The 14,103-nt window shown below is 33.4% G+C and overlaps 3 protein-coding genes across 4 annotated transcripts; 2 read left to right on the top strand and 1 right to left on the bottom strand.

The window, feature by feature from the left end:
- Positions 1–285: 285 nt before the first annotated feature.
- Positions 286–9,703, top strand: LOC128674666 (glucocorticoid-induced transcript 1 protein-like). Its single transcript, XM_053753406.2, has 7 exons — positions 286–1,035; positions 1,720–1,847; positions 2,233–2,377; positions 2,858–2,997; positions 3,512–3,611; positions 4,944–5,047; positions 5,429–9,703. Exons 1-7 carry the CDS (start codon positions 822–824, stop codon positions 5,558–5,560), a joined length of 963 nt encoding a protein of 320 aa, XP_053609381.1. The 5' UTR covers positions 286–821; the 3' UTR covers positions 5,561–9,703.
- Positions 9,704–9,779: 76 nt separating this feature from the next.
- On the bottom strand, positions 9,780–11,189 carry Polr2D (RNA polymerase II subunit D). The gene is made up of 4 exons (XM_053753410.1): positions 10,885–11,189; positions 10,614–10,794; positions 10,208–10,408; positions 9,780–9,886 (listed from the first exon to the last, which is right to left on the bottom strand). Exons 1-3 carry the CDS (start codon positions 10,943–10,945, stop codon positions 10,234–10,236), a joined length of 417 nt encoding a protein of 138 aa, XP_053609385.1. The 5' UTR covers positions 10,946–11,189; the 3' UTR covers positions 9,780–9,886; positions 10,208–10,233.
- A 150-nt stretch (positions 11,190–11,339) lies between these two features.
- On the top strand, positions 11,340–12,701 carry LOC128674667 (uncharacterized). Of its 2 annotated transcripts, none has more exons than XM_053753408.1 (4): positions 11,340–11,592; positions 11,680–11,898; positions 12,021–12,179; positions 12,527–12,701. In XM_053753408.1, the coding sequence occupies exons 1-4, from the start codon at positions 11,538–11,540 to the stop codon at positions 12,649–12,651; spliced, it is 558 nt and encodes a 185-aa protein (XP_053609383.1). In that variant the 5' UTR covers positions 11,340–11,537; the 3' UTR covers positions 12,652–12,701. The 2 variants fall into 2 exon arrangements, with proteins under 2 accessions (XP_053609383.1, XP_053609382.1); XM_053753407.1 differs by having other exon boundaries at positions 11,680–11,919.
- Positions 12,702–14,103: the final 1,402 nt, after the last annotated feature.

Below are 14,103 nucleotides of genomic sequence, written 5' to 3'. Positions count from 1 at the left end.
GAAGCGTGCGGTTGTGTATACTTGAGTGTAGAAAGAAAATAAAAAGTGCAGGTGAAAGGAGCATTTACGAATCTTACTATTTATTTTCTGATAAAATATTTTTACTGCACAAATAAGAGAACATTACATTTTACATTGAAGAATGTTCTTGTCTGTAGTTTATTGTTAAAATTGGTCAATGAATGGCACAGGCCAGGCAGGCATGTCAATGGTATATTTTTGTTATATGTAATAAAAATAAAAACCATAGACATTGTTGTCATAAAAGTCTGTAATCTGTGAAACCAAGACAAGATAACATAACTATCATGGCGGAGTAATCAGCTGTTAATTGCAATGCCAACGAATAATTCCAAATTATGTATAATAACACAATTTCTTTCATATCTTATTATAGTTTTTGTTAATTTAGAGTCGAATGTTTTATAAATAGTTAAAAGTATTGTTTATTTCAATGTTTACTGGAAAAAAGAAGAGGAATGGCGCGATGTCCCTTGTCAACTGTCAGCTTTTCATCCATTGTGTAGAAAAAATGTGACTTGTTCGCTTTGTAATTCTGTTTTTATATAATAAGTGCTAGATGAACATTAAGTACAATCATTATTTTATTTGGGAACACTCAAAGAACTTCTCTTTTATCGGATTGCGTAATAAGAATTTGTATTTACTTTTTCAAGCTTTGTTTATCGGGCCTCCAATAAGAATTTTTCTACATAGAATCATTGCGGCGTCGGTATTCAATATTGGTTACGTGCTCGTACAGGTGTGGTTTGTTTGAGTTTTAAGGAGTTTTAAAATAAAATAGTGTTGAATCGGCGAAAATGTCAGGACGCGTAAGAAAACAGTCTGATTGCCCGGTCGGCAAAGGGCCGATGAGGGCGACATTACCAGTGTCTTCTGTGATGAAACAAAGTGGTGGGCTGAAGAAAAGTACAGGCAACAGTCCCACACTGTCTCCTACCAACTTGTGGCGGCGGATATCTCCAGATCACGCGCTGTCGGGACAGAGAAGCCCTGGGGCTGTAAACTATAAAGGTGTGTACTTACTTTTTACTGAATAACTTGCAAACTCAAAACATATATAGGTGATATTTTAAAATTAATTAACCTATAATGCCAATATACTACTACAGTAGATACTGCAGTAGTGAGGAAAAAGGTGACAGTTTGGTAAATATAATTGCCTGAGGAATACTGACCTTGACAGTTTGGATTGGACAATACTACCATAAAGAATTCTTTGTATCCAATATTATATCCTATATGAGTTATAACAGCATAGTGTCTACTTTGTGCAGCAGGTGACTCCAACTATAGCAATAGAATATGATATTACCTTATGCATTTATTATAGAGGTTGGTCAGTAACAGGAGTAGATCACATTTTCACATACCTATGACATTAAAAGCTAAGATGAAACACAGTTTAGAAATTTTGATTTTATTTGAAGACAATGTTAATGGTACCTTTACATAAGAATGCCTGTAAATTCTATTGCAATAATAGAATTGTACAAGTACTTGTTGTCCTTGGGTACTGTAGGAAACCACACCTCCAGATTGTGTTATCAGGGGACTGGGGTTTAGTCACAGCTATTTAAAAAAAGTCATTTGAATGCTGAAATTTTATATAATTCTACTTCATAATTCAGAGATACTTGATTGAATAAGATATATAACTTTTCATTTGTTATGTAACATAAAATTTTGTGTTTTTAGGCAAAGGACGTTTTGGTTCAAATGTGATTCGGCGAACAGCATCTTTGGACACATTGTATCAGAAGGGGCAGTGGTCAAGGGACTATTACCTACATGCAGGCCAGCTACAAGTTGATAAATCCACTCAAGTATGTTTTATTTTACTTACTATTTTATATATTTATAACAATTTAATTTGTGTTTGAACATAATTTAATAAAAAAAACATAATCTGCATATTACAGATACAATCAACATCAACTTAAACTTAAAATTGCTCTAATAAAGTTGTACCGAAGCATTGGGGAAAATTGTTGTGAAGAACTTAACAAGTGGCTTTTGCTGGAACTATGTTCTTATTTTAGTTTTGCTTGTGAATATAATCCCAAGCCCTAATGTAGATACTTATGTAGTAATAACCGAGGAACTGGGACGCCTGGAACGGGACATTGCATGCTGTCTTACATTTCTTCTAAATATAACTACTTTTCAGTGGATTTAGGACTTTCATAAGCTGTTCTGTTCTGTTTGCAGACTGACGACGGTGGCGGAGCGTCAGGTCGGTCCTCCAGGAGCTCCGATGACGACAAGCTAGATCGCTTCCGCCGGAGTCGCCTGCAGCGGCCTCACAAACCATCCGCGTCTGGAGACTCAGCCCAATCAATGAGCCCTGGTTACTGTAAGATACATTTCTATGTAAACCTAAAATGTGATTTTTTTCTTTACACTCGCTCATTCTCGCGTGTTACTTAATTTGAGGTTGTGACACTGCTATGCTGGGGGTCATTGTTTTTTTGCAATTACTACCTGATGAACCTTAAATTTTTTAAGATTCGTTTGTGATTTTACAACCGGCCGCCATAACATCTTGAGAATACCATTTTTGCCTATCATGTCAAGGCCATATGTCCCTTAGTCGCCTTGTTAGACATCCACTGGAAGATATGATCCTATTCTAGGGTGGCGTCACTCAACAAATTGTTTTCTGTACACTGTAATCATAATGGCTTTTCTGCTTGTTAGCTTCATATAAAATTTTGTTTTTGACAATATAAAAAAATATCTGATTTGACTAGTTGGAAAATAGCCAATTACCTTTCATCATTTGTTTACTGAGGCATGAAAACTAGTAACATGCAACACATTATGTATGTTTCAGGGTCACGATTCAGCACGGGAAGCGTGCCCCTGCGAGCGGCGCGGTCTTCAGTGGAGGGCCTCAATCAGGAGATTGAGAAGCTTGTGCTCTACCCAGCCAGTGGAACACAAACTCCACATCTTGACCGATTACGAGATAAGGTACAGTTTTTTCATTGTCCTTTACCAAATTCCATTTTAAATTGGGTCTGTGCATTATGAGTTTAAACACATATTTCGGGGCATAAATAAAATGAACTAAACTAAAACTAAAGATACAATAACAATCTCAGTAAATTAAAAATTATATATTTTAAATCTGATTGGCCTGCTTTAACTGACTTCATTTTTTCTGTCATTTCCTTTCCTTTGCCACCTGCTATGTCGTGGGAGAGATTACCATTTTATTTGACGACCTCGGTGGCGCAGTGGTAAAGTTCTTGCCACTGAACCGAGAGGACCCGGGTTCGATCCCCAGTCGGGTCATGATGGAAAATGATATTTTTCTGATTGGCCCGGGTCTTGGATGTTTATCTATATATGTATTTGTTATAAAATATAGTATCGTTGAGTTAGTATCCCATAACACAAGTCTCGAACTTTGGGGCTAGCTCAATCTGTGTGAATTGTCCTAATATATTTATTTATTTATTTTTATTTTGTCATTACTTGGCAGGTGACGCCGGAAGGTCACAGAGCGCCCCTAGCGGAGCTGCTGAGACGCTCGGTCAACACGCAGACGCCGCACGACCTCTGTCATACCACACATTCATCAGGTAAACTAAAAAGCTGTTTTTTCTTGTTAAAATCTGACACGTCACACCCGAACAAAATGTGTGATTTTTCTCAAATCAAAAGAGAAGAAGAAGTAGAGAAAGAGAATATCATTACTTATTCTTCGTTACGGGATAGACAGAGCCAAGAGTTTCGAGGCTGTAATTTGATTTTGTCTATAAAAATTAAAGTAATGAGCGTCATATGCATTTCTTTTATACTTTGTTTTTTCTAAAAATAGTGTTCTCAATTTTTTTTCAAAACAAAACGAAAAAAAATTCTATTGAATTCTTCCTTGAAGGAAGGTTTTATAAATGGCCTGCATATTATAAGATTGTTTCTTTTTTCTAAATTAATTCTGTATTTTTGTTTTATTGGTAAAAATCACAGTTATTTTGTCAATAGCACACATACTTATTTGTATTATTCAGTCAGTTAACACTAGGTTATGGATGTTCCTGAAAAAAATAATAATTCAGAATTATCAATTAAGTGAATTCATATTCATCAGTCATGCATGTGCACTATTGGCACACTGACTTGTATGTCAGTCATCGTACACATTTATTGGCTTTTGCATTCAATCATTTTTAAATTCAAATTATATGCTTAAAATACATAGATCAACAAAAAAAGAAAAAATAATAATGTCAATAAGGATTTGTAATATGTCGTTGTTTTATTGTGAGAAGTAAATGAAAACATTGTGGGTATAGATCCACCATCCCGAGGGTCGCTATCCAGCGAGGGTTCCGCGGAACTGCTAGCGACAGGTCTCTTGAATATATTAATGGCTTCTAGACAATCCCCAGCAATATTTAGCAAAGCACCAGAATTATTTTCAATTCTCCTCGCATGGTGTTTCATATTTTTTATTATTATTATTTTGTGCTTTTGAGGATTAGAATTATTTAATTATTTAGATTGAAGATAAATTATGTGATTTTTGTTTACTGCTTAACGTATAAGAATAATGAATGCTAAATCAGAAAAGAAAATAAGGTGTTTCAAATTAAATGTATATTTGTCTAAAAGATATTTAACTATGTAACAGTTGTAATTAGTCAATTGTGACTTATTATTTTTGTTATAATAGGGATTTCTAATATATAAAGATTAATCACAAAGTTTATTCTTCAATATGAATAATATTATAATTAGAATGCAAAAACATTATAGATTTTATTTGTAACCAGAGTTACAAAACCAATATTAATGGATTTTTTTAAGTAGAAGTAATTAGTTATAACGTAAAATTGTTTTCGCAATAAGTAGCTTTTCATAATTTTCCATTTTGTATATAACAAAGTATTATAAATTATTAACATTTCCAGGTGGTAGTGTTTGTTCGTCTCCGGACTTGGACGGCTCCAAGTTGGGCACTTCGCCACAAATCAATCGTTTCCTCGCACGCGAACCTCCCGATGGTTGTGAAAAGGTACAGAATTTTTACAAATATATGTATTTCTTCTTTCAAATGTGTTAATTGCTGACACTGGTGTCAGATTTTATTCAAGTCGCCTAAAGGCATCTGACATAATTTATATGACTATATACTGCATTTAGTGACAAGTAATCACATTGACAATACTGAACTAGAGCTGTCAACCAGTGTGCAGGTTTCCTTACGATGTTTCATGTTCACCGGAAGCAAGTGGTGGTCTATGAAAACTACTATTATATGAGTCACATTTGTATACAAATTCATGTGAATTTGAACCTGGGACCTGTTGATTACAGGTGGACTGTCTTAACCACTGGACCACCACCATAGTGGTGAGAAATAAATATATTTGTATTATTTTCCTCTTTCCATCAGGTGAACCTGCGCGCGGGCGAGGGCTCGTACTCGCTGGCGCTGTCGCTGAAGCCGGCGGCGGGCGGCTTCACGCTGCGGCCCTCGCAGGGCTCCGCCTTCCAGCCGCTGCAGCCGCACGACCCCCGCCACTGACCCCACCATCCACACTGACGAGGCCCGACGACCTTGTAACTATTTTTTTTTTTTCGAGAAACAATTCACATGCAATTTTTTTTAATGAAAATTTTTGCTATCTCACTATTCTTTGTCAAATGAAAAAAAAAACAAAAAATTTTCCCGACCCGTACGTGTAATTATTATTATTTTTCTTGTTTTTTTTTACTGAGATATGTTTAGTCGCTATCCCACTTTTCTTTGTCAGATAAAATCATCTGTCAACATGCAACATTGAATATAGTTATTGAATATAGTATAATAGTTTGCATTTTGTTAAGTATAGGTGTTAAATACGCAATCTGGACAGGCATTAATTAATGCGAGTCCAATCATTTCCACTTAACACCTACACGTAACACTCACACATACACAATCAAAACGGAAATGATTGCTTTCAACATCAGCAAGATAGAAATGTAAAACGTCTTATTTTAGTCATCGTTAATGTGATTGTGTAACATGGCAGGATAGAGATATTAAATTTCATCAAACACCTTGGAGGCCCGGATAGAGATATTAAATTTCATCAAACACCTACCTTGTCACGAATCTATATACAAATTGATCGTATCTGTCATGCTAAACGTGGCTTGGTGCCAATCATTTCATTAAAAAGGTAAATGTGACCGTTGTTTTCCTCACTTGCCAACACACACATGCACACACAAATCATTGGCTCAAATGTACCTAAAAACCCGGGTTGGCTAATTAAAATGTTAATAAGTTGCAATTTTAACTGTTTTTGTTGTGCAAAAGAATATTCGATCTTGCCATTCATTAAAATAAACAACCGTATGTATATGCTCTGAGCACATAGCTCGGCTAAAAAAAACAGCTATATAAAAATGTATGTTGATATGACACATATCTCTGTCCCTCTCTTGAATTATAGTCGTGACAATATGTATAACTACGTGCGCTTACGTAATTATGGGAATGTTAATAACACCTTTTTGAATTCCATTAGATTTTGCCTCTTCAAGGCCCGTGCACACCAAGTGCGTATGCACCACGTACGCAGCACGATTGTATTGAACTTGATTGGGTGAGCATGGCCTTAAACTTTACATCTATTACAACTATTCCCCATAATTATGCTGAAGCGTGTTATGTTATGGTAATTAAAGAAGACGAAAATATTTAATACTAATTTTGCAAACGAAATACAACAATTCAATGTTATACGTGAGCATTATATTTGTACAATATGTATCAGTAGTATATGCGAATTATTTTCAAACAGCTTTATACCCTACAGGAAATAAGAGTAGCGTTCATGACGTAACATTTTGTATTATATATGTATTGTATGTGTTTCATACTCTATTATGACAATAATCATAATCGTTAGAGGTTCCGCACGACCCGACTCCTTTGATACTTGAATTATTGCGTGATTGTCAATTTATATCAAATCATGAGTGAGAGAGAGTATAAAATATCCCTTGTATTAAACATAATGTGAATAGCTTCTAAAAAGAACCAAAGCAATGTAATTTCAAACTTTAAAAAAAAAACTAAACCAAACAATTTTCAGATGGATGTTATATTAGTTTGAGCTGAAGTAATGGAATGTGTTGTAAAAATATGGAAAATGATAAGATACATTACTTTGTATTGTTTATACCAGCTACACCATCTCATTTGTTATGACTGGATATATATTTGATCTCATTTTTATGTATTATTTAAAATTGTGTACATAACACTATACACAGCAAAAGTGAGTGTGTTGTTGTAAGGATAATTTGTTTAGTAACATTTAATTCTCAATGTAAGTTTTAACTTTTGTTTAGTGTTTCGGAAAAATCTTGGACCAATTTTCTCAGATGGCCGGAATATTATCGATAGTCGTCATGATCGATTGCTTGGCAGACCTTTTTTTTATTGTAAAGAGCTTTAACTCGTGGAATTTGAGAAAGTAAGAAAATAGACTGAAATTTTGAAACTTTATTCGTACTTTGATACAGGTATATTGACAGTGCGTAAATGTACTATACCAAGTGCCTGTTTGGAAGACCTAAATTACTTAATCGTTTCGTGAATAAAAAATGTTTTCACCCATTTAGAATTGTAATTACAGTTTGTATTAGCCGTATAAGGAAATAAAATTGTAGAGGCCAATGTCATAGTATCTGTATCAGGTATCGCGGAGGCGTGTATTGCGGTATTCATTCGTTAAGGAAGACGGACCATGCCAGTTAGATCTCTCATTTTGGCCAAAATGCATTTTCAACATCGAGACTGATAATGTAGAATGTTGACAACTTACATAAAATAATTAGATCTGCTTTTGGACGTACGCAATTATTTTTTAATATTTTATAAATGACGGTAACGGCAAATATATATTTTCCACGGCTCACCTTTGGATAATAGAATATTTTGAATCTATCATTGCTCAAACAAAAATTTATTATGAGCCACTTATGGTACATGCCGAATTTGAAATGTATTGTGATTTTATATTTCCAGTTGCTTATGTATATAAGTATATTTTGATTTTTCAGTAAAATTCAGAAAATTAATGTGTTATGTAAGTGAATCGTTTGAATATGGGTGTTGACCACGGAGCACTTTATATTCATACTCCGTTAAGTAGAAGAGTAAGTAAGAAGTAAGTACTCTGTGGTGTTGATTGTGACTTTGACAACTTTAGGTACTGGTTTCGCTTAGGCGCCCTGTGGTATTTATGTTGAACAGACAAGATGCACAAAGTGAACGGTATCCATGAGTTGAGAAGTGTTATTGAAGGTGCTGCATAGTGTAGGTGTGTACAGTGACTGACTTGTGACCCCGTGGCCACCTGAACACTGTCTACTGTATCGGACTGGATTCAGCTAACCAAAGTCCAGTGCTAATAAGCGAGAATTTCTTTTTAATTATGTTTTGATAACTTGTTTCATTATCGCACATTTTATATTAATTTATTAGTGGTAAAAGTTGAAACATGGAAGAAAAACCGAGCCAGTATTTAAAATCTGAATGTTTAATAGATCGTTCTGAAATAAGTGCAATATGTAGCTGTAGTATCGGAACATACTAAACCCCAAAATAATTAAATCACGTTTGATGTTATATTTATATAATGTTTTAAAATATCCTCCATTATTTCATTGAATGTGTTCAGTTGCGCGTTTTTCATTATGAACACATATGTAATAGTGTAAGCTTCATGCTTTATATGCCTTGCTTCCTATCAGCTTCCATGTCGCTTTTAGAACCCCACGGTTCAATACAATCAATATTTGCATTACTAACAATATACAATACTTATGTCACAGGTCCAGGTTGTAATTTAGTATTTATGTAAGTATCTCCCAATAAAATGTTACCTAATTTAAGGATTAGTAATTTTTAGGAAACTGAACCATAAAATTATTAGCTGTTAATAAATGTGTGCTATATGGTCCCCTTTTAAAGGTACCATGCGGGGAGCCTTAAATATGTTAGAACTCTCGTCACTTGAATGCTAACCCTTAACTTGAGACATCTTTATTTTGGGTGTCCCAAATCTTTTAAAAAGTACATAAGATATTTTTATATGTTGGGTAGGAGACAGGCAAGATGTAAAAAGTAACATGGCTAGGATCTAGATTTAATGATTCTTTTATAGACAGTTAATATTATTTTAAAGTTTGCTTTTAGATGATTGATAAGTTTGTAATTTTTATTACTATGATATTAGATTAAATACTAACATTTAAACTAAACCAAAAGTGCCCATTGATATAAGTTTATAATTCTGGCAAGCCTTTTGTTCGGCATTTTGTTAAAGAATAATGTTTAGGCAACAAAATTAGGAATTAAGGAAATTATCAAAGGGTTGTTGAGTTTTAGTTATCTAAAATTGTTGAGGTTTATTGATAAAAAAATTCTTTTAGTTTTTTTACCTGTGATGCATGACAAAAGGCTTGTTTAGTTAGAGGCATTAAATAACATCAATATTAATAGTATCTACTTTTTAAGTAATGATAAGAATGGTTTTATTATAGTTTTGTTTCAGAGAAGAAATTCTAATTACTATTTTTGTTTCCAATATTTTATCACTTTTACCTGTTTTCACTGTAATGTATCTTGCTGTATTGCAGACATATCCAATATACAGACTGATTTAAATTAAGCATTTTATTTAGTTTCACTGATATTACCCCACATTTGTAATTTGATTTATGAACATTAAAATTAATCTTCATTACATTAATCATGATTTATTGTCAAGATTATTTTTCACTAGAGCTCCTGTCTTGTTTGTAGGCCTGTAACATCTATCTTCTGAATTTTAAATCAATGGCAGAAAGACTGTAAAAAATGAAATTCAGTAGTTTAGAAAACAACATGTGAAAGTCAGACAAATGCTCACAAGTGGACTTATAAAGCTTCAGGTTTATCCTTCGAGGTATGGAACCATAAAATATTTTTAAACTAGTTATTCGCCGCGAACTTAGACTTCACATACACAATACATTTTATTGTGAATATTTCAAAAACAACTTAAGCGATTTTGTTGCCCCATGAACTATTCTATTGACAGCTTCTACATAGGTACCTACCTTTTAAATTTCATCAAAATCAGTCGGTCAATAAAACAATACAAAATTAAAATTGATCATGTTTATTTACCTATTTTAAAATGTAATATTATTATACTAATACTGCAAACTTCGTTTAGTCTGAATGTCATCTAACAGTATCCTAAGCTCTTCATCCTCAAATCTGCCTTCCAAAGAGGGTATTAAAGCTTTTGCTTCTTCTGGGGTCTCTGGGCACAAATTAGCGAGACTTGCAACCTCAAATTTATGAAGTTTCTTTGACTGAAGCAGGCTGTAAGGAAAATGCAAGACTGTTGTAGGTGTCTATTTTGAAATAAGAAATATAATAATGAAAAAGTAAATAACCTTTGGAATATATTTGTACATAAGTGTATTTATTGTAAAGATCTATTATAGATATACATATATGTAGGTATTGATTGTTTCATTAAACTTTTTCAAAGTTTCTTTGTCTTACATGTAATTGTAATACATACTTTCTCACTGCAGCAATAGTTTCCTTATTTTTAAATTTCTTGAACATGTTAGTATATGTTAGAGTTTTCATGAAAACTTCTGAGAATTCTTGCTCCTCTTCAGCAGATTCATTCTGGGCTTTTCTGTGTTCTAATAACATGTCTACTTCAGATATTAGAAGAGTTTCTGCATTTTCAAATTCTAAAAACAACCAAACATATACATATATGCAGTCGTCACACAGATGAAATCTTATATAAAAATGAATCTCATGTGAAATATTTTACATACCTTTTGGAAATTGTAAGTCTGCTGCATCTTCTTCTACAACGTCTTGAATCGGTCCTGACATAACTAGTTTTGGAGATGTAGGTAATTAGTCTCAATGATACCAATGTCCTAAAATTCTTTTGGATAATATAATATGAACCAAACCACTAGAAATCACACTATACTCTATTTTAAAATCGTATAAAATTTAACTAAACTGGAATGGAACAAAACAAATCAAAATTATAAAGCAAGGTGCTTTTTTTGCATTGAGCTGGGTATTGGAGATAATGCGATGCCCGATCTGATGGGATCAACAATGGATTGATTGGTTGGACGCCGTGACCGTGACTGTTAAATCCAATTAGACATTGACAGTTCAGTTTTATCTCAAATCGTTTTTTTTTAACACTCACTTGCCCAGATTGTCCAAAGTTTAGAACTGTCGGTACTGTCAGTGTCACGTCGTTTGTTTAACCTAGTTCATCTTTTCTTGTTTCGTTGTATTGTTGTTAATACAATCCAACAAAGAGTAAATAATTAACCTTTGAAATTAATTATGTTTCAAGTTTTCGGTCACACCAAGTTTCGTTGATCACATTTATTTTGTTTTCGAAGTCCATGCCATGTGATTCTTTTTATTTACCTTCTTTCAATATACTTTTATTATAATAATGTCCCATACTCATGTCAATAGCCCATATTCTACACAAAGTTTTACACCTAGAGGTAACTTAAAATTGTAATATATCTACTATAATCTTCACTTCAATTAAATCTGGTCTATGTTTCACTTGAATTTTGTGTTTTTTCCAGAAATAACAACTCCTAATAAAGATTTTCCCGGTACATCAAAGACTGTATTCACACATGTATCTAACCTACACAGTCTACTATCAGATTGGGCTCGAATAAGAGAAAAAGGTTCAAAGTTCTGTAGGGGCATTAGTGCATTAAAATTATATGAATGTGCAGATGATTACTATCCACACCAGCTGAAGCCTTTGATAGAGGGCCTTCTTGAAGCGGTCGATGGTATGAAACATATTGTTGAAGGTATTCATTTAATATTCTCTGTTTCAACATGAATTTTGTTTTCAAACAAATGATGCTTAATTTAAGAATATTATTTTAAATAACAAAATATTCTTTTACAGGGGTAATACTGCTTAATAATCAGTTAAAATCACTTTCAAAGCTGCCTCCCATTGATCAACCAGTCATATTCACTTGGACAACTAAAGAAATTTCTGATAGTGTGGAAAAGATGTGCCTATCTCTACAAAAGGAATGTAAATTGAAAGAAGTTGTTGCAGGTGAACATTGAATAAGTGTTTAATAAATTGGTTATATTTTTAAATATTTCATTTCATGTGTAATCTATATATCAATATAGATTACACATGAGTTAAAAAATTTAAACTTGAGCATTCACAATGAGACTCCAAAAAAATTGTTAGAACTGCTATAGTGTTTAATGTGCATTCATGAAAGTATTAAAAATTCACTGATATATTGGAACCAATAATATTAAAATTGGAACCAATAACATATGTATTTTAATATCACATTTTAATTAAACATATAACAATTTTAATATTATTGGTATATAGGTATATTGGTATTGGTATAATTTTTAAAGCAAATTAAATTCTTTTTTCAGAAAATGTTGCTCACTGCAGAAATGACAAATTATTAGATGTGTACATAAGTGCTTGGGAACTTGACACAAACTTTGAATATAATGCTTACTTGTTTGCGGAAGTAGGACTATCAGGTGTTACTTAATGTTGTATTTTTTTTACAAGTTTACAAAATAAACATCTTTTTTATGATTATTCATGTTTATTTCATGACATTGTTTTGTTCTCTGATTGGTAGTAATAGTGGTGAACATGATTCAATAGATTAGCTATCATTATGTTATATATGATGATTATCATCAATAGCCATTTAAACATCACCATTGCTGGGGCATGGGCTTTATGGATGGATAAGGAGTATAACCCAACACGCGGGCCAACTGTGGATTGGCTGGTTGTGGATAAGCTGATCAGATTTTTGGTCACCCATCCGATGACCGACCATAGTGATAGTGTCTTAACCGCCACTATCACAGGCCGAGCACGTTAATCACTGCGCCATTGCACTCCTCTATAGCCACCATATATAGCTCTATAGATACCTTTATATTTATTTTAAAACTTCTATCTTTTCTCTTCAAAAAAAAGTTAACATGATACTTTTAGTTTGTAAATTTTACTGAGTACCTATGTACCTAGTCAATGGGTGCGTTAAGAAAGTTAAAAAAGAAGAAAATATTAAGGCAGGTCATTATACGAATACAACTCAATGACCGAGACATGTCTCGTCAGCAACCTTCACCTTCAAAGATAAGCAGTGAAGAAGCAGCATTTCCTATCATTTGCATAACAATTGGGATGTGACGCCAGCAAGGTCGATGCCATAGCAACCAATACCAAACAATGGCTTTCAACGATGACTTACTGTTCCATTAAAAAGGTACTATGGATTTTTGAGGATACAAAAAAACTAGTAGTAGTAGTACCTCGTTTTGTAATGTCTCTGACCACCATGGAATTAGTAAGTGTTCCGAGTACTTACTAATTCCATGTTGACTACTCCCTTTGAGTCTGTGGTGACGGACGCGTAGAGTCAGACCGGTTGATATATAGAATTTAATAAAATTCCAATTATAGGTAACTACCTGGTAAAAAAAATTATTGGGAATATACTTACTACCTATTTTAAAATTTATTTATAGTATATTTCGTAGAATTTCAAGAAGTAATTCCTTTTCCGCGTCGCTGTGTGCCTAATCCTACGTTTTAATGATATTCAAGCAAGAGTGAACAGGCCTATTTGAGCTTGCGCGTAATAGGTATCTTACCACTGCCTTTCCATCAGCTTGGTTGAGGTCAAATGCACTGAAATCACAAAAAATCTAATATAAAAACGATAACATAATTTGTTACGTAGCTTAAAATGAAATATCGTTATTTCGATCATCACAAAGTTAATTAGCCGTGAAATGATGACAGACGACAATCTTCCTGTTGGAATTTGGGTCAATTTCCACGGGATCCCTTACGCCGTCCCTTCCATAAGCTATTTGTGTCCTGCCCTCTATACGGCATACGTAAACACGGAAATTATGTCACGTACATAATCCAGCTATACACGTGTATTCGTAATGATTAATATTAGTTAAAATACTTA

This window comes from Plodia interpunctella, chromosome 13, assembly GCF_027563975.2.
Source record: "Plodia interpunctella isolate USDA-ARS_2022_Savannah chromosome 13, ilPloInte3.2, whole genome shotgun sequence".
In the NCBI taxonomy this organism is placed as follows: Eukaryota; Metazoa; Arthropoda; class Insecta; order Lepidoptera; family Pyralidae; genus Plodia; species Plodia interpunctella.
The sequence above is the reverse complement of the archived record's forward strand: the minus strand, read 5'-3'. Positions and strand labels throughout refer to the sequence as shown.